General features: G+C 34.1%; 1 protein-coding gene across 1 annotated transcript in view; it reads left to right on the plus strand.

Moving 5' to 3' along the window:
• Window positions 1–18,591, plus strand: part of TTN (titin) — a 273,451-nt gene that overhangs the window by 100,752 nt on the left and 154,108 nt on the right. Inside the window, exons 100-125 of the mRNA XM_050750513.1 lie at window positions 9–294; window positions 1,384–1,564; window positions 1,772–1,861; window positions 1,961–2,228; window positions 2,331–2,591; window positions 4,076–4,285; window positions 4,494–4,571; window positions 4,673–4,699; window positions 5,128–5,187; window positions 5,527–5,610; window positions 7,173–7,247; window positions 8,895–8,942; window positions 9,793–10,197; window positions 10,634–10,696; window positions 11,123–11,200; window positions 11,356–11,433; window positions 12,022–12,108; window positions 12,338–12,418; window positions 13,461–13,544; window positions 13,942–14,025; window positions 16,151–16,234; window positions 16,456–16,536; window positions 16,678–16,758; window positions 16,912–16,995; window positions 17,264–17,365; window positions 17,814–17,927. Coding sequence (XP_050606470.1) covers window positions 9–294; window positions 1,384–1,564; window positions 1,772–1,861; window positions 1,961–2,228; window positions 2,331–2,591; window positions 4,076–4,285; window positions 4,494–4,571; window positions 4,673–4,699; window positions 5,128–5,187; window positions 5,527–5,610; window positions 7,173–7,247; window positions 8,895–8,942; window positions 9,793–10,197; window positions 10,634–10,696; window positions 11,123–11,200; window positions 11,356–11,433; window positions 12,022–12,108; window positions 12,338–12,418; window positions 13,461–13,544; window positions 13,942–14,025; window positions 16,151–16,234; window positions 16,456–16,536; window positions 16,678–16,758; window positions 16,912–16,995; window positions 17,264–17,365; window positions 17,814–17,927 — 3,174 coding nt within the window. The remainder of the gene's footprint in view (window positions 1–8; window positions 295–1,383; window positions 1,565–1,771; window positions 1,862–1,960; window positions 2,229–2,330; window positions 2,592–4,075; window positions 4,286–4,493; window positions 4,572–4,672; window positions 4,700–5,127; window positions 5,188–5,526; window positions 5,611–7,172; window positions 7,248–8,894; window positions 8,943–9,792; window positions 10,198–10,633; window positions 10,697–11,122; window positions 11,201–11,355; window positions 11,434–12,021; window positions 12,109–12,337; window positions 12,419–13,460; window positions 13,545–13,941; window positions 14,026–16,150; window positions 16,235–16,455; window positions 16,537–16,677; window positions 16,759–16,911; window positions 16,996–17,263; window positions 17,366–17,813; window positions 17,928–18,591) is intronic.

Genomic DNA, 18,591 nt, shown 5'->3' on the forward strand with positions numbered 1-18,591 from the left:
TTCCTTAGAAACCACTGCAACCTTCATTGCAAAAGTTGGAGGTGACCCAATCCCAAATGTTAAATGGACAAAAGGGAAGTGGAGACAGCTGAACCAAGGAGGTCGTGTTTTCATCCACCAAAAAGGCGATGAAGCAAAACTGGAGATTAGAGACACCACAAAAACTGATTCTGGGTTATACCGATGCGTGGCATTTAACAAACATGGTGAAATTGAAAGTAACGTTAACTTACAGGTGGATGAAAGGAAGAAACAAGAGAAAATTGAAGGCGATCTTAGAGCAATGCTGAAAAAGTGAGTTCAATAAAAACCACAAATTGTACAGTCAGCCCTCAGTGTAAGCGGGTTCCGCATCCACAGTCAACCAGCCCCAGTGGAAAGTTTTAAAGAACAAAAATTTTTAAAATACAAATAAACAAGACAGCATAACAACCATTTACACAGCACTTACATTGTGTTAGATATTATAAGTAATCTAGAGATGAAGTATACAGGAGGATGTGCATAGGTTACATGCAAATACTATGCCATTTTACATCAGGGACTTCAGCATCTAGCCACAGGCCTCTTGAAGCCAATCTCCTGTGCATTCAGAGGGACAACTGTAATGTCCCATTCACAAAAGGAATCTCTCAAAAGGCATGGGCCATCCATCTCAAGATTCAGATTGTTAAAAAACATAGGCATATAGACATTTTAACAGAAGCAGATAAGCAAAAACATCTGGGTGTTCTTGTTTCATTAGAATCAATTTCTGAATGTAAGAGAAAGTTTTAAGAATGAGGTGAATGTCTATTAAGATTTTTAAACAAAAAGAAATGCCCTAAAGAAACCCTAGTATTGTCTGTGCCTAGGTATGAAATTTTTGTTTCTATATATAATTTCTTATGTTATGAATGGTTCTCTAAAACAACTGTTTTAAACATTTTCCATAATTATCATCCATTTCAATATGGTTTATTTTTCAACATAATTATTGAATTAAATCCACACTCAATTCCCATAAATCTTTTCCATGAGATGTATACTATTCTATTATTAAAGTTTTCCATTGCTATTATTATTTTTTCTGATATTATAATTCATTAACTAGGCTCTTTGGTTATGAAGTTTACAGAAATACTTCTATTATTCTTTCCTTTCTTAAAATTTTTGATCCAATGTCTATATTTTATAACAATGGTCCTAATCCATCTGATTTTAATCCACTCCATCTCCAAACCCACATTTTAAAATTATTTCACAGCTAACATGGTAAAATTAATATTTATTGAATAAAGAACAAGAAAACCTTAATGAAGTACATAATCTTTGAATGATGATAGATAATTAAAAATAAATAGAAGACAGGTGATTTATCCTTACTTTTTAAATTTTATTTAGGACTCCAATCTTAAAGAAAGCTGGGGAAGAAGAGGAAATTGATATCATGGAACTTCTCAAAAATGTTGATCCTAAAGAATATGAAAAATATGCCCGCATGTATGGAATCACTGACTTCCGAGGTCTTCTTCAAGCATTTGAACTGCTCAAGCAAAGCCAAGAAGAAGAGACACATAGACTGGTATGCTCCTTCATATATAGCATCATCCTAAAAAAGTCACATTTAAAACATCTCACACATTCCCTTTGAATTACCAGAATCCTATAGTTATATGACATCATTTAATATGACCTAACCAGCATCCAGAATGGAAGTTGAATATAGTCATGCATCCTCTAAATCAAATTTTGTTTCATATGTAATACCTATCATTTTTGTTCTTCTCAGGAAATTGAAGAAATAGAGAGGTCAGAGAAAGACGAAAAGGAATTTGAGGAACTTGTATCATTTATTCAGCAAAGACTGTCACAGACAGAGGTAAAAAGAATTATGCTGATAATAAAATGAACAAGTTAGGATTGAGTATTATTATAAGGGAAGGAGTAACAAATGTGTTTTAATTCTTTATTCTCCTAGCCTGTCACTCTGATCAAGGACATCGAAAATCAGACAGTTTTGAAAGATAATGATGCTGTCTTTGAAATTGACATTAAAATTAATTATCCAGAAATCAAGCTTTCATGGTACAAAGGAACTCAAAAACTGGAACCCAGTGATAAATTTGAAATAAGCATCGATGGTGACCGACATACACTCAGAGTCAAAAACTGTCAACTTAAAGACCAGGGCAATTATCGATTGGTTTGTGGCCCACACATCGCTAGCGCTAAACTAACCGTAATTGGTAAGTTAGAAAAGGCTTATGAAATACTTGTGAGATTTAAATTACTGTTGAGCACATCTGCGTGTGATACTGAACAAAATGTGTGTTGTATCACATGAACAGAGCCTGCGTGGGAACGGCATCTTCAGGATGTGACTCTGAAAGAAGGCCAGACTTGCACCATGACATGCCAGTTTTCTGTACCAAATGTAAAATCTGAATGGTTCAGAAATGGCAGAATCCTTAAACCCCAAGGTAGACATAAAACAGAAGTGGAACACAAAGTCCACAAATTGACCATTGCAGATGTTCGAGCAGAAGACCAGGGTCAGTACACCTGCAAATATGAAGACCTTGAAACTTCAGCAGAACTCAGAATCGAAGGTGCGTGAAACACTGTGGAGTCCTTGTGGTGCAGCATAGGTCAATGGCAAATGTTGTGCAGGACGCCTGCAGCCCTGCCTTTAGATACACACCAAAGTGGTCATGTGTTCTTATTTCCCAACACACGTTCTCATAGTATTCACTCACATCTCAAAGTTCATACAGAAGCACACGGGAAATATTCAAATGAGTGTCAATTCTTTTGCGTCATTCTTTTAGATTTTAATCTAGTCTAAGACATAATCTTTAACAGTAATTTCTGTCTAAAGTCTAAATTTCATGATTCTCATATCTAGGATTGTAGAAAGAAATCTAGGAAAGGACAAGATCTCATAGCTGTAAATCTGGAGGATCTTGGTTAGGAATTGATATTTTGTTCATAGGACATAGTCTGACTTTCTCTGTACAAAATTATGTAGATAAAATTAACATGTCATGTGCAATTAGCAATTATTTTTCAAAAAATATTTATTTCATTTTCAGATCATGTTTCAACCTTCTGAATCTCTGAAATTAAGTGAAATCTCAGAATTTAGGAGCAACAACATTCATTTCCTAATTGATTATATGCATTTTCCAAAGACACCCTCAAACTGTATTGAGAAAAATTTTGGTTATAATAGCATCTGCTTTCAACTATTGGTGCCCATTTGTATTTGCTGAAACACAAATATATGACATTCGATTTACATAAACATGTCAACTTTTCTAGCTTACCTTACAATGAATATCAGTGACTGGTTGTATTTTAAATGATTTTCAAAGTAAAGGTCCAGCTGCAAGTACTAATTATTTTTTAAATAATTGATATTTTTAATATAATTATTTAGTAAATAGAGCTCACCAGAGTACTGTGATTTCTAAGATTTTATGGTACTGTTATACGTATAAGACCCTCCCCTCCGTCCTCTTCTAGAAAACACTCCTGCCATCCACACAGATCCTTTATTTGTGCCCCTATGTACTTAGCAGATTTCCGAACTCTAAAATTTTTTTGTGAAATTTAGAAGTGCAGATTTCCTATTGAGTTTGAAATTATTTTACAAGAAAAGTTATACATATTAGATAAACAATTCTAGATCCTGAGTAACAGAAATCATTTTACTGAGGCAAGAAAGAATTTCACAGAGGAATAAGTTACACAGTACAATTAAGTTTGTGTACCCTAACACTTTTAAAACTTAATTTGACTTCGGGTCATAAGCTCTCTTTAATATGTCCTTTATGTAAATATTTTAAGGACTCACAATAATTTCTTTACACTTTGCTACATTCATCCGGCAGGAATACACTTAAGAATTGGGATACTTTTTTGTTAGTGATGCAAAGAAGTGTGCATTTCTTTTCATTTTGGATTTTTGAACTTTTCTTGCTATTTTATAACTGGGTACAAAGATGGAGATTTTAAGTATCTGAGGCAAAAGCAAGTAAAAGAAATTCCTCTCTATATAACCTAGCTTTGAACTCTCTTTGTACTTAAACAGCTGAACCAATTCAGTTTACAAAGCGTATACAGAACATTGTGGTGAGTGAGCATCAGTCTGCCACCTTCGAGTGTGAAGTGTCCTTTGATGACGCCATTGTAACATGGTACAAAGGACCAACAGAACTGACAGAGAGCCAGAAGTACAACTTCAGGAATGACGGTCGCTGCCATTATATGACCATCCACAACGTGACCCCAGACGATGAAGGTGATTTCATTGACAGTTTTCCAGTGAATGTATAATTGAAGGCTCATCTGTTTTCTGTATTTCTACCCTGTATGCGCTCATGCTCTAATTCTATCTAGAATGCTTTTTTAGAAAAGACAAGTGTAAATAAACACATACATATATTGAAGTAAAGAAGTGTTATTTGCAACATATCAGAAAACAAAAGTTGGATGATTTTTCTCCCTAGGTGTCTACTCGGTCATCGCTCGGCTGGAGCCAAGAGGTGAAGCAAGAAGCACGGCAGAGTTATACCTAACGACGAAAGGTGAGGGAGCGCCATCTGAAAGCCACCCTGCCATCTTTGAAACACGTAGCCTACCTATACCATTCTCAACACAAAAATATCATTTTTTTTTTATTTTGCAGAAATCAAACTTGAGCTGAAGCCTCCTGGTAAGTTGTTTTGTAAAAATCAATCCTTGCTTACAATAAATTCAGCATAATTTTGTAAATCACAGAAGCCAAACTAAAACGTATAAGATATCTTTCTCTTTTGGATAAAATATTTTTCAATAAAAGTGTTATTCAGTCAAATTACTTTCAGTCAAATAATAAAATGTTAAACTTTGTGAGTATGGCAAATCAGAGATAATAAGGTCTCACTCAGCTGATGCTAGAATCATGCCAAATAGAATGGCCACAGAATGAAACAAATTTTGACAGCAAACAAAACTTACCTATGTGGCTGCATACAAAAGAATACTAATATTATTTTGTCTGTATATTAGATTCTTCCATTAGATATGCCTGACATATCTTAGGGTCTAATAAATAGCTTGTTCTCAGTCTCTCTATGCTTATCATTACATGTCCCTTTCCAGATATTCCTGACTCCAGAGTTCCAATCCCAACCATGCCTATTAGAGCAGTACCACCAGAAGGTAAGACCCAGAACCTCAGCATCTGAGCTTGGAGCAGCAATATTCTAGCACTACGAATCTGTACAAAACTTTATACCAACGCCCAAACTGCAGCAGAGTCAGAACAAACCCTTCCATGTTGTATTCTTCAGTGAGCAATTAGAAATTAAAGTAAAAAAAAAAAAAAAAAAAAAACAAAGTAGTTCCAGTAATAAATAGATGCTACTTTTATCTGTTCTGATTGATGAATTGGTACTATAATACCTTTGAAGTACTGAAAGAAATGCATGAGACTATTCATTATATTTTACGCAAAATAGGAAACTAAAACATGTTACTAACGGCATTTATTTTCTTCAGAAATCCCTCCTGTGGTTGCTCCTCCTATCCCCCTTTTGCTACCAACACCCGAAGAAAAGAAACCACCAGCAAAACGTATTGAAGGTATTATACCTCAACTACCTAGACGTCGAAATAAGAATTTCACTCTGCTGACCCGAAAAATGTTGCTTAATACAACACATTGGCCCTCTAGTGGTCAAGAGGTGGAATTGCCTTTCAAAATGTAAATTATTTTCTCAAAGTATTAGCTAACTAAATGTGTAAGTCATGTGCTTAAAACTCTGAAAATCATCAAACAAAATACTATGTTGCTATTAAAATATTTTATTTTAATGGAATTACTGAAACATTAATGTAGAATTAATTTTATGTTTCGTATTTTCTTAACTACTAAGTATAACAAAAAGAATAATGGAACCAATTTCTAGTGCAGCTTATGGAAATAAACCATAGTAGTTTACAGTTAAATTGCAAATTATAGCTTGTGGTTCTTCTCAATTTGTAGTATTAACTACTCTTTAAATTTTACTATTTTGTTACAAAAAATATGATTTAGAATACTTATGAAATATTTGACTTCTTTTGTACCTAAGGCATGATCTCACCAATAAAGAAATCTTAAGCATTCCAAGGAATTGCTCCTCTCAAATATTCAGCAGAGAAATTGTACTATTTGTGTCCTAAAGTTTCTCAACTAAATTAGACAACAGATTTCCTGGGACTTTCTGGAGTTATAGGGAGTTCAGAAATGCTGTCAGAATTCTCCCAGCATGGTCAGAAAAAAATTCTGTGTGTCAAAATCACACTTTTCTATAGCTAAGTCACTACTACTGTAGTAGATTCAAGGGGTGGACATGGTAGGCCCTTAACATCCACTACAATTGGCATTAAAAGTTTGACCTATTTTTCAAGCCAGTCTTAGAGGAAATTCAGTTAGAAACTTCCAATTTTGTGACTAATGCAACCTCATTAACAAAGAGAAGCATTTTTATGATTCATACCAACATAAACATTTTATCGAGCTGTGAGAACAGGGAGGAACAAGAATCAACAATCATAAATTGGATTTCCATTTCTATTTCTGTTGTCAAAAATAATAACTTATGTTAATGAATGATTTGTTCTTTGACTGGTAGTATCGACATGGCTAAGTTTGAGAACTCACTGTGAAACTTGAGAAGTTAAATAATGTTTTAAAAATTAAAAGAGAGTGTTCTTTATTCATGAATACGAGAGGCCATAATCAAGTATGATTAGGAAATGTGGTTAAGGTATAACAGCAGCACAACAAAGGACTTTAAACCCACTTGTTACTCTTCCTCCTAACATATTTGTGTTCATCCCTAAGTGAAACAAGGATGAAAATGTGTACTTTTCTATTTATGATATCACTTAGATTCACACCCCATGTTCTGAAAACTTTAACTCTCAGCAGACACAAAATCAGTGAAGACGTAAGATCACAGTACATTTTCTATATCCCTCCAAAACAATTTTTTTGCATCTAGTCCTAGATCTTTCCAAAACAAATATCTTGTAGTAATGTGCAGAAGCTCACTACTATCAACATTTGGAAAAATAAAATATTTCAATGAAATTCCTAGTTTCCTGAAAGCATTTTAGTTACTTATACCAGAAATCTTTTTATTATTATTATTTTTTAGTTACCAAAAAGGCTGTGAAGAAAGATGCCAAAAAAGTTGTTGCAAAGCCCAAAGAAGAGGTGACACCACGTGAAGGTATTATAATTAATGAAAAAGCAGTCTTAATACTTTTTTCTTGGCTAAAACTTCTAAATCCTAAATAGTGGAGGGTGAAGGAAGGGTAAGAATTTGCAATCACAAAATGGTACCTCTCCCTTCACTCACTTTCACCCTCTTTGACTCAGTCCTCACTCTCTCTTTCTCAACTTCCTTTTTTCTCCCTTTTCTCTTTCCTGTCCTCCTGAGCCCCTGGGAGCCAATGACAACACCAGTGTATTCTGGTTTTTTCTGGATGATAATTTAAAGAAGGTCTTGCCTGGAAGTCCAACAGCTATTCTTTTTTTTTCTTTTTTATTTTATTGTAAATTGACGATTTACTATTGTGTATATATTTACGGGGTACAAAGTGATGTTATGATCTGTGAATACAATATGGAATAATTAAATCAAGCCAATTAACATATCCATCACCTCAAATACTTAACATTTTTGTGGTGAGAATATTTGAAATTTACTCTTCAGCGAATTTGAAATGTACAATACACTATTATTAACTATATTCACCACTCTGTACAACAGATCTCAAGAAAAGCCATATTTCTCCTGTCTAGCTAAGATTTTGTACCCTTTGACCAACACTTCCCCATTCCCTCAAATTCCCAGCCTCTGTAACCATCATTCTACACTTTATGAGTTCAACTTTTTAGTTCCACATCTAAGTGAGAACTTACAGTCTTTGTATTTCTGTGCCTGGCTTATTTCACTTAGCATAATCTCCAATTCTATCCATGTTGTCACAAATGACAAAATTCCCTTTTTTTTATAAGGCTGAATAGTATTCCACTGTGTATGTACGTACCACCTTTTCCTTATCTATTCATCCATTGATGGACACTTAGGGTGTTTCCATGACTTGGTCTTTGTGAATAATGCTGTAATGAACATGGAAGTGCCCAACAGCTGGTCTTGATAAAGTCCCATCAATAGAAGAGCAAGGGTTGGTGCTAATTTTAAGAGGTTGCTGCAACCTACCTCAGTGTCCTTCCTGATTTAGGTGATCTAAATATCAATATTTGAAGAAAAAATACTTTATGAAGGAGGATCAATTCAAATCACTTTAACTTTCAATATATCCTGGGAGATTTTTAGGAAAACAGTTGGATAACTAAATTTAAACAAATAGTTTTAACCCATTCGACTAAGATTAGAGTATAGCATCCTCCATAAAGAAGGAAAATATGGAAGCACAAGGCATCATTTATCATTCAGACTTTTCTGAGTGGTCATTTGTGAAACATCACGGAATAAGAGGACACTCAAAAAGCATGGATATTTCGTGAACTTTATAGTTAATAATTGAAAATGTCTAATGCATTATTTTTAGCATTGGACATATTAAATATTCTCTTCATGCTTAATGTTAACTTATTATAAATCAATCTAAACTAGAATCAAACTTTGGCCTTTTGCATGTTTGTTTTTTGTTAATATGGCATTGCATAGCATTTCTAATGAGCTAGATTTGGAAATTATAAAAGCATTATTATGATTCCTGGAAAGGCTGGTGTATTTGTAGTAGTCATAGCTCCTACAAACAACTAACAATGATGTGCAGGATTAGTAAACATTAGTAATAATGTAATCTAAAAATAAATACCCATTTTTATGTTTTTAAACTCCCAGAGCTTGTCAAGAAGCCTCCACCTCCTACTACCTTAATTCCAGCAAAAGGTAAATAAAGAGAAATTATTTTTATTCTGTTTATTCCTGAGATTTGCACTTCTGCTGACTATTCTTATTTTAAATATTAGGCTTCCAACTTATTGCAAAGTTGTGGAGTCTCCTCTGCTGTGTTAAATTTAGCATTAGAAATGATGGCTATTTCATATTGCCCCTTTCCCAGGAAAAGAAACCCAGGCAGATGTTTATGCTGCCTCTGTGCAATGGTCTCAGAGAAAGAAGCAGTGAGGGCTCAAAAGGAGGGGCCATTCCTTAGTTTTTTAATTGTAGTTAACACAAATGTTAAGAGTCATATAAATAATGAGAGCCCTTAAGAACTTTTAAAATCTGTTATCTAAAAGTACCTAATTAACTTGGTTACATAATTTTAAATGTTGTTTTTATTAAATGACTAAGGGATCTATGCAGTAGTCAAAAATGTAGGTTTAAAATTAGAAATGTGTTTGAAATCATAATCAGAACTTTTTAAAAAGGTTAACTGTTTAAGTATTAAATATAAATTCCATAAACTTATCGAATGTTAAAACTATTCCATTGGAAGAAACTAGGGGTTCTGCAAACTGGAGCTCTCATGGAATAATGGAAGTTGTGTCCATTTGATAATATTTATTGAATCCATTTTTTCACACTGGAAAAATCCTCAAATCAACAGTAGAATGTATCTTGATACTCTACTGTGTTCCGTAGTCAAAAATTTAAATGGAACCAATACAAAAAAAAAAAAGGATTCTCAATAAAATAGATCTGAAATACTGATGTTGTTTAACTAGGTAGATTTTTGTTTAGTGAAGCAGTTGGATGGATAGAATTAATGTGCTAATAGTCTCTTTATCTATTTTAGGTCCTGAAATCATTGATGTATCCTCTAAAGCTGAAGAAGTAAAAATAATGACTATAACCAGAAAGCAAGAGGTTCAGAAAGAAAAAGAAGCTGTGTATGAGAAAAAGCAAGCAGTCCACAAAGAGAAGAGAGTTTTCATTGAATCTTTCGAAGAACCTTATGACGAACTGGAGGTAGAACCATACACAGAGCCATTTGAACAACCTTATTATGAAGAACCAGATGAATACTATGAAGAGACCAAGGTAGAAGCTAAAAGGGAAGTTCATGAGGAATGGGAAGAAGATTTTGAAGAAGGGCAAGAATACTATGAAAGGGAAGAAGGCTATGATGAAGGGGAGGAAGAGTGGGAAGAGGCTTACCAAGAAAGGGAAGTAATTCAAGTTCAAAAGGAGGTCTATGAAGGTATGTATAAACTGAATGATTTGTTTCCCTCTTTTCTTCATTTTTGCTCAGTTCATTAAATTGTCAATGCTATGAACCTGATTTGCAGTTTATGTGAAATAGATAAAATGATCTTGGATTTTTTTAAGGTTAGAAATCTTTTAAAAGTTATTTTCTTCAGAGTTACTTTCATGCTTTGACATTACAAGCTAAATCATTTAGTCTTATTACTAACACTAAATTGCAAGTGCTAATTTCTAATGCAGAAGTTCAAGTTTTACTTTTACTGCCTTGTTGCATCTCTGCTTGATCCTGCTTCAAAACCTAGCACTAAGAATTGTGTTGGTAATAACGATCCCAAAATTATATATTATCCTTACCTTATCTCATTTGGAATTAACACAACCTAAGAGAACTTATTTAAGCATCCCTTCTTATTCCTGTGTTTTTATTAAAGAATCACATGAGAGAAAAGTTCCAGCCAAAGTACCTGAAAAGAAAGCACCACCACCTCCTAAAGGTAAGTAATTGGAAATATTTAAATAGACTAGAGCATCGACATCATTATCATGGCTTGTTTGGCAGCAATGTATAAATCAGCAGTTCAATCCAATAGGCACAACTTCTTCTCTAAGCTTTATTGTGAATGATTTTTTTTCTTAAAATTTCTATCTAATTCATTTAATTTAAAAAATCAAAAGATGATAAAAATTGTAATAGTAAACTTAAATATAGCCAAAATATGTTAAGTACAGAAACTTGTACCCGACGTTCAAAGTTGTGCATAAAGGTCAAAGCACCAAACTCGTCTCTGTCTTTAAAAAATGATACATATATCTGCATATATACATATAGGTGTGTATAAACACAGAGCGAGAGAGACAGAGAGAGAGAGATTTTTAATAGGAATTCTAAAAGTACTGCAATTTCTTTAAAATGCTTGCAGTTATAAAGAAGCCAGTAATTGAAAAAATTGAAAAGACTTCTCGAAGAATGGAGGAAGAAAAAGTTCAAGTCACCAAAGGTATTATCATTTCAAACGTTCCTAGCACCCATGTACACAAGTAATGTGTTTACTGATCTATACTCACGTTAGTTCTTTATATAATCAAATACTTATAAATTTTGTGCAAAGCAACATTCTTCAAAATACAAATATATTTGTACATATTTTTAAAGTACCTGAAGTTTCAAAGAAGATTGTTCCACAAAAACCTTCCCGGACTCCAGTACAGGAAGAAGTTATTGAAGTGAAAGGTATACATCTTTGTTTTTCAGCTACAAGTTCAAATTTTTTTTATTTATGTGTATGGACATGTGTACATATATTGCTAAGTCACTCACAAATCTGAAACGACCAAAAAAAACACATTTTTACATAATACAAGTCTTACGTTGAGTTGCACATATGTTCAATTTAAATAATAACATTATCTACTTTGTTTCTAGTTCTGCTTAAAAATTACATTTTTTATTATAAGGAAGGTTTGTGTTTAATCAGTAGTTTGCTAACTTTACTATGCAATGCATTCCATTGCATATAATATTCCCTGTCCTCTTATTTATAGAAATAGACCCTAACAGATTTGGAAAAGCACAACATTGTGTGTGAAGAAGTTGTGTCTATTTGATTCTCATTTAAGAACGTTTGATGAAGGCTGCATGTGTTGTTTGTCCCTATAGATCAAAAGATGATTTGTTTTCTTGTCAATACTGAATTTGTTCTCAAGCTACCATATTAACCCACTCATTCTGTGTCGAAATACTTGAGTATAAAATCCATGTGTTTGATCTGATGTCTTGTACTAAAAAAAGAAATACTAATGTGAAATACTCTCTTTAAAGTACCAGCTGTGCATACAAAGAAGATGGTTATTTCAGAAGAAAAGATGTTCTTTGCTTCTCACACAGAGGAGGAGGTGTCAGTCACAGGTATAAGGCAAACTGGAATGTGGGGGCTCAAATGGAAGGGTTTTAGGCAGATTTTTATCCCTCTTGTTTAATTTGTGATCATGTAGACATTTCTGTCTCTTTGTAAATTCTCTGTCATCTTTTTCATTTCACGTTTGTCTCTGTTTTCATTTTATTTTAATGTTCTTTGTAAATTACAATTACCACCCACAACATGGCATATCAGTAATTACAATGCACATTTTTTAAGTCCCCGAGGTACAAAAGGAAACTGTTACTGAAGAGAAAATTCACGTTGCTGTTTCCAAAAGGGTTGAACCACCACCTAAAGGTATTATTAATTCATTCTAAGTTTAAACTAGTCTTTTAATAAAAGTTAGTACAAATTCCATAGTAAACATTTATGTTATTATTAAATAACAGATTTAGTCACAGTCTGCATACCTATAGCCACTATGTACAAAGGATGTGATGGGGGACGGGAAGAACCATGAGGAAGGCACAGGGGAGAAAAGCGAAAATTACTGGAGGCTCCATTCCCAGATTCAGAGAGTTTGCAATCTCATCACCTGTTATTTGGAAATACAGTGTCCTGGAGCTAGTTCATACCAGCTCACCAGTGCCTATGGTTAAATTTTCAGGAATTTTGCTAGCCAGTAGTTTAACACCGCCATTATTAAAAATTAGATTATGTAAAGTTACAGTCCAATAAAGTATATTTTTAAATGTTAATAAATACTCAAAACTTATTACCTCCTATTTTACGGCATTTTGTTCTTATCTGTGTTTCTGAGATTGTTTCTATCTTTGTGTCTGTGTGGTGGAAATACCATATAATGTACTACTGCAAGTCTCTTTCCAACTCAAGGACAATGACATCACCTTTATAGCCAGGGTGGGAGGGAGTGTTTACACCACCTTGGAAATCGGAAATCTGCAAGCACTATAGATCAAGCCTCCACCCCCTCCATCCCAGCCAAATTGTTGAACATTTAAGACACAAAAAAATCGAATGCAATTGTGTTTATGAAACTGCTTTATAAAAGTAAAGGTTACAAAAAAAAAACCTAACTTCATAGTTACTGATGTTCGTAAAAAGCTGGTTTCTGAGGAACCGACACAGGCACCTCCGAGGGAGGGTTGCTCCTACCTGTTCCTGACAAAGTGGAGGCTTCTGCAGTTAAAGGTGACAGCAGTCACATTTTCCAATTAGCCATTCAGCCATCTTCATTTGCCCTCATTTCTAAAGCATAATTTTCTTGCATTCAATTGGTATAAAAAGGGAATCTCTATTTTTTTTAATTCTAAGTCTTACAACAACATATGCCTTGTCAAATGCACACTTTCTCAAAAACGGTACATTTCTTTTAAAGTCCCTGAGCTACCTAAGAAACCAGTTCCAGAAGAAGCGGTCCCTGTTCCCATTCCTAAAAAAGTGGAGCCCCCAGCACCAAAAGGTAGAATAATATTTGTGAAAAAAATAATTATTAGCATCCATCTTGTATCTTTTTCTATGAGATCTGTGTATTAACAAAATAGCATCTGCAAACCATCTATAATATATTTAATTCTGTGTATATTGATTTCATTTATTTGTGGTAATGTGTTATACCAGTATTGGTAACATTTCTAGACTCCAGAGCATGCTAACTGGGTCTTTGTCTGCTTGTGTAATGTATGTAATGTCTACATGGTGTTGAGGTATTTAGCATTCATTTCTATCACAAACAGGCATATTTAAATTACTTCCTAATTCTCACACTCTTAGTGAAGATTTATGCTTTAATGTAATCTTAAATGTCCCAGAAGGAGACTAGAATATTCCACATTATTTCAACAATTGTATCTTTAAAGTTCCTGAGGTTCCCAAGAAACCCGTGCCAGAGGAGAAAAAGCCAGTTCCTGTGCCTAAGAAGGAACCTGCTGCTCCCCCGAAAGGTACACCAGAGCCCATGATGGGGAGACTCTTTGCTCCAAGTGCCAGCCTTTTGCTTTCTGCGATCTTCATGTGTACTATGCTGCCTTTGTCTTTGTCTCTTTTACATTCTCCTCCTGTTTTTAGTGTTTGTCCACTTCCGTGCCATGCTCTTGACATACTTTGTTTATTATACTGAATATTCCTAAGACATCACCAAAAAGTGTTGTTAAAGGAAGTAACTATGTGAAACTGCTATCTTACATTTTTAATGTCTTCCCTCTCTTAGAGAAAAAGGAAATGTTTGTGAAACTTGTTTTCTACATGTTTCTAGGAAAAAACTTTCATCCTTCATAAATGCAACTTTTTCTTAGTAAAAGCAGTTTCATGCATTATGAAGAGGTGTGGGCAATGATAACTGTAGAGTGTCTGGCAGAACTAGTTGTTAATTACATAAAGACGTACATAGTACCACACTTCTTAAAAGTCAATAGTGGTGAGTCTTCAATAGTGGGGAACATATAGGTTTTTTGAAGTTTACTTTCACCATTTTCTTGAGACCTTAACTGAGCTTCAGTATTTGCCGTAAATGTTTCAGTTATCTAATTAGCTAGTCAAAGTACCTTTCATAGAGATATGTTTGAATGAAAATGTACTGCTGTGGTATATCACAAACCCCTTGCTTTCGTTCGTTTGGGATTTTTTGGTGATAAAAGGCACTATCTTCTTGAAGCACTGAAACTACAATTACACATATCTGTTCAGCTATAGAAAGACTCAGCAAGAATTCAACAACATCCAATTTAGGAGAAACCAGACCTAACTAAAACAGTACATTTTGAATAGTGTTCCCTTGGCCTGACTTTGCAATGTTTCTATTTTCTTCCTGAATCAAATATGCTTCTCTCTTTCTCAAACTCTTGGCTCTTTCAAAATTCTTTTGATTATCTAACCATTAAATACAAAGGTCATATTAGTAAAACCAATACTAATACTAAAGCTACGTGAGACAGATCATCTTAGATAAATTAAACCCATTGTTATTATGTACTATATTTCCCAATACAAAGCATAAAGAAGCTTTTCTATAAACTATCTGAACATTCTTGACTGCTTGTGTAATCACTAATTCGTTTTCAGCAAAGTCATATATGTCTTTCAAAGGAGACACAGAGGCATCTCTCATTTACTCATAAAAACAAATACACATAGCATAATAGCATGTATATATAGAAATACTACATGTATATATAGCATAACACATACATATAGAAATGAGCAGCTATATAATTACACCAAAATATTACAAATGCATGTGCAGAGGTGCAGGGATTCACAAAAGCTGCCAATACTGTATTTAAAATGAGAGCAATTACTGCCAATAATGCATGCTGTTAAAATTCATCTTCCAATTAAAAAGTTAACATTATCCATTCTTAGAATAGATAAATCAAATACACTGTAAACATTTTTTAGGTTGAAAACCCTGTTGAAAACTCTAGAGCCCCTTAGAAAAAAAGCACAAATACACATACCCACAGAATTCTGTACACAAAGCTCTGTAAAGAGCTTATGACACTCATGGGTATCAGATGGAGAGACCTACTCTAGAGTAAGTGTTTCCTGAGTTTTGAATTCACTACAGGCACACCTACCAAAAATGAGAGGAGATATGTGGGGAAGAGAAGTAAGTTATATATATATTCAACTATTCTAAGACTCTAAGGCTTCTTAGTCTTAGTCTAAAATAGTCTTACATAAACTAAAGCCATTGTTATTATTTACTCAATTTCTCAATACAGAGCATAAAGAAGTTTTCTATATACTATATCCACATTCTTGATTGTTTGTGTAATCACTAATTTGTTTTTAGCAAAGTCATATCAATATATAAAGGATGAATTCTGTGCACAACTTTCTATTACGTAACTCATTTTTGCCTAAATGCCTCTAAAACATTATTTGTGATATTTGTCACATTATGATCCTTGGAATATTATAGTTAGCTTAATTTTCTGGATAATTTTGCTGATGCATAAATAATCTATAACAACATTAATGTACTACGTAAAGATTTGTGCATGTGCCCATGTTCTTTCATAAAAGTGATATATGTCTGAACCAACATTGTGTTTCAAAAACTTTAAGTCCCAGAGGTGCCAAAGAAACCTGTCCCTGAAGAAAAGATTCCTGTTCCTGTTGCAAAGAAAAAGGAAGCTCCCCCAGCTAAAGGTACAGTGGCTTTCAAAGTAAAGAAGCCCTATCTTTTTTGTCTTTGATGCAAAATATTTTGTGTTTAATTATCTGTCCATTGAGTTACTTTAATTCTAAATGGATGTTTTGTGGTGAGAATTGAACAAAAGTGTCTGTCCACCTGTCTGCTTTCTTTAAAAAGTAGCTGTGCATAGCTACTTTAGAAAATATAAAGTCAATTCTAAAAATGTCTTTTCAAGTTCCTGAAGTACAGAAGAGAGTTGTGACAGAAGAAAAAATAACCATTGTAACTCAAAGAGAGGAATCTCCACCACCAGCAGGTACTTAATTCCATCTCCATGAAATAACCTCGTCTTTCCTTCAAGCTTCTTTAATTGCATGTCTTCTTTAATTGCCACTTCTATATTGCTCATTTATTTGGACTTTTTGACAAATTTTAAAATTCAATACTATCCTTTAAGTGCCAGAAATACCAAAGAAGAAAGTTCCTGAAGAAAGAAAACCTGTTCCTCGGAAAGAGGAAGAAGTTCCACCACCAAAAGGTATCATTTCTCCATCTTCCCAAGAACAGTCTTTATGTTCCAGTGAGTTTGTTAGTTTTGTGATATGAGTGCTTTGTGGGTGTATTTCTTTGTTTTGCATTGGGCTTCACTGAGATCACATTAAATTTCTAAAAGTGCTTAATGTCTCTAAAGTGCCAGCTCTGCCTAAGAAGCCTGTCCCAGAGGAGAAAGTTGCAGTGCCAGTTCCTGTCGCTAAGAAAGCTCCTCCTCCCCGAGGTAGGATTTGCCTCAATCCTCTGACCAAAAAAAAAAAAAAAAAATCTTCGAATGTGTTAACTTCTTGCTTTTTCCATCTGGTCTGTGCTTGTACTGATCTGTTGTCTTACTTGCAGTGAAACTTTTTTGTTTATGTCCTTGTGATATGTAACTTGTTTTCCCATTTTGCTAGTCAAAGTGGTGTACGTGCAACTCTTCCCCAAATTCTAGAAAGTGAGAATTGTTAAAATTCTTGATTTTAAACTTCAATTTTAATGCTTCCTTAAAGCTGAAGTCTCTAAGAAAACTGTTGTAGAAGAAAAAAGATTTGTTGCTGAAGAAAAACTATCCTTCGCAGTTCCTCAAAGAGTGGAAGTCACGCGGCACGAAGGTATATAATTGGAAGTCAGGGGATAAATGAGTTTGTGTTTCCTCAAAGTCTCTTCTTCTTCCACATGTGATTGCTTACCTTAGAACGTGTCCTCATCAGTTATGTCTCCTTATGTTGGTATTAGAATGTGTCTACCTTTTGTAGCCTTCTGGGACTGAGTCTTCTGTGTCTATGTTGGTCTTGAATCATTCGAAGGAAGTGGATGAGTCCCGAAAATGTTATAATTTTGAAAGTGGCCACACTTGGACATAACTCGAGTATCATTCTCAGTCTTGGGCCGTACTTGCCCTCATCTTAAATTAGCTTCCTCCTTCTTGTAGTGAGGAAGAACCATGAAGCTATGTCCTAAGCAAATAGAGGAACAGTTATCCATCTGTAGTGACCACATGGCTGTATATACATCTGTATCTCAGCAGGCTGAATTTAAATGAAACTTTATCTTTTAAAGTATCTGCAGAGGAGGAATGGAGTTATTCAGAAGAGGAGGAAGGTGTGTCCATTTCAGTTTATAGAGAAGAAGAAAGAGAGGAGGAGGAAGAAGCGGAGGTTACAGAATATGAAGGTAAACAATGCAGAGATGATCTGGGGTTTTGATGAGGTGTTTTCTTTCACAAACTGTTTATAGACCAATGAAAAGGGACACAAAAAGTGACACAAATTCAGTGAACATCTACCAGTCTCATTAAATGAATATTTTGATCAAAACACAAGATTCAGGAGGATTATACTAGATTCAAGAAATCCAGTGTATTTCTTGTGCATCCCTTCTTACTTGCCTATATAGAATAAAAGAGGCTTCATATTTATATATAATTAATCAGGGCAGGTATCTCCATATACATATATCCTTTCATTAAACAGGATTTGGCTTCAGCATGGGGGGCTGGCATAAGCTTTACCTTAGTAGTCTAATGCCTAATTGGTGTTTCTCAAGCATTGCTTGTACCACAATCCACAGACAAAAATATATTTTATATTATAATCCTACACACATGTGCAAACCAGAAAACTTTAATTTTTTTATTTTAGTCATTTAAAAAATACAAGCTATAATCCATTAAGTCAATTGCAGAAGTCACTATAATGTCTTGACTGACAGTTTTAAAATGAACAAGAAAATATATTACCTCATTACATTCCAGGAGTCAATGCCACATTTGTGAGTCTGAACCACTGAACACATATGGCTTTCCTGTATTTTACATATGGAGAAAACAATTGTGTTA

This window comes from Macaca thibetana, chromosome 12 (genome assembly GCF_024542745.1).
Source record: "Macaca thibetana thibetana isolate TM-01 chromosome 12, ASM2454274v1, whole genome shotgun sequence".
NCBI lineage: Eukaryota > Metazoa > Chordata > Mammalia > Primates > Cercopithecidae > Macaca > Macaca thibetana.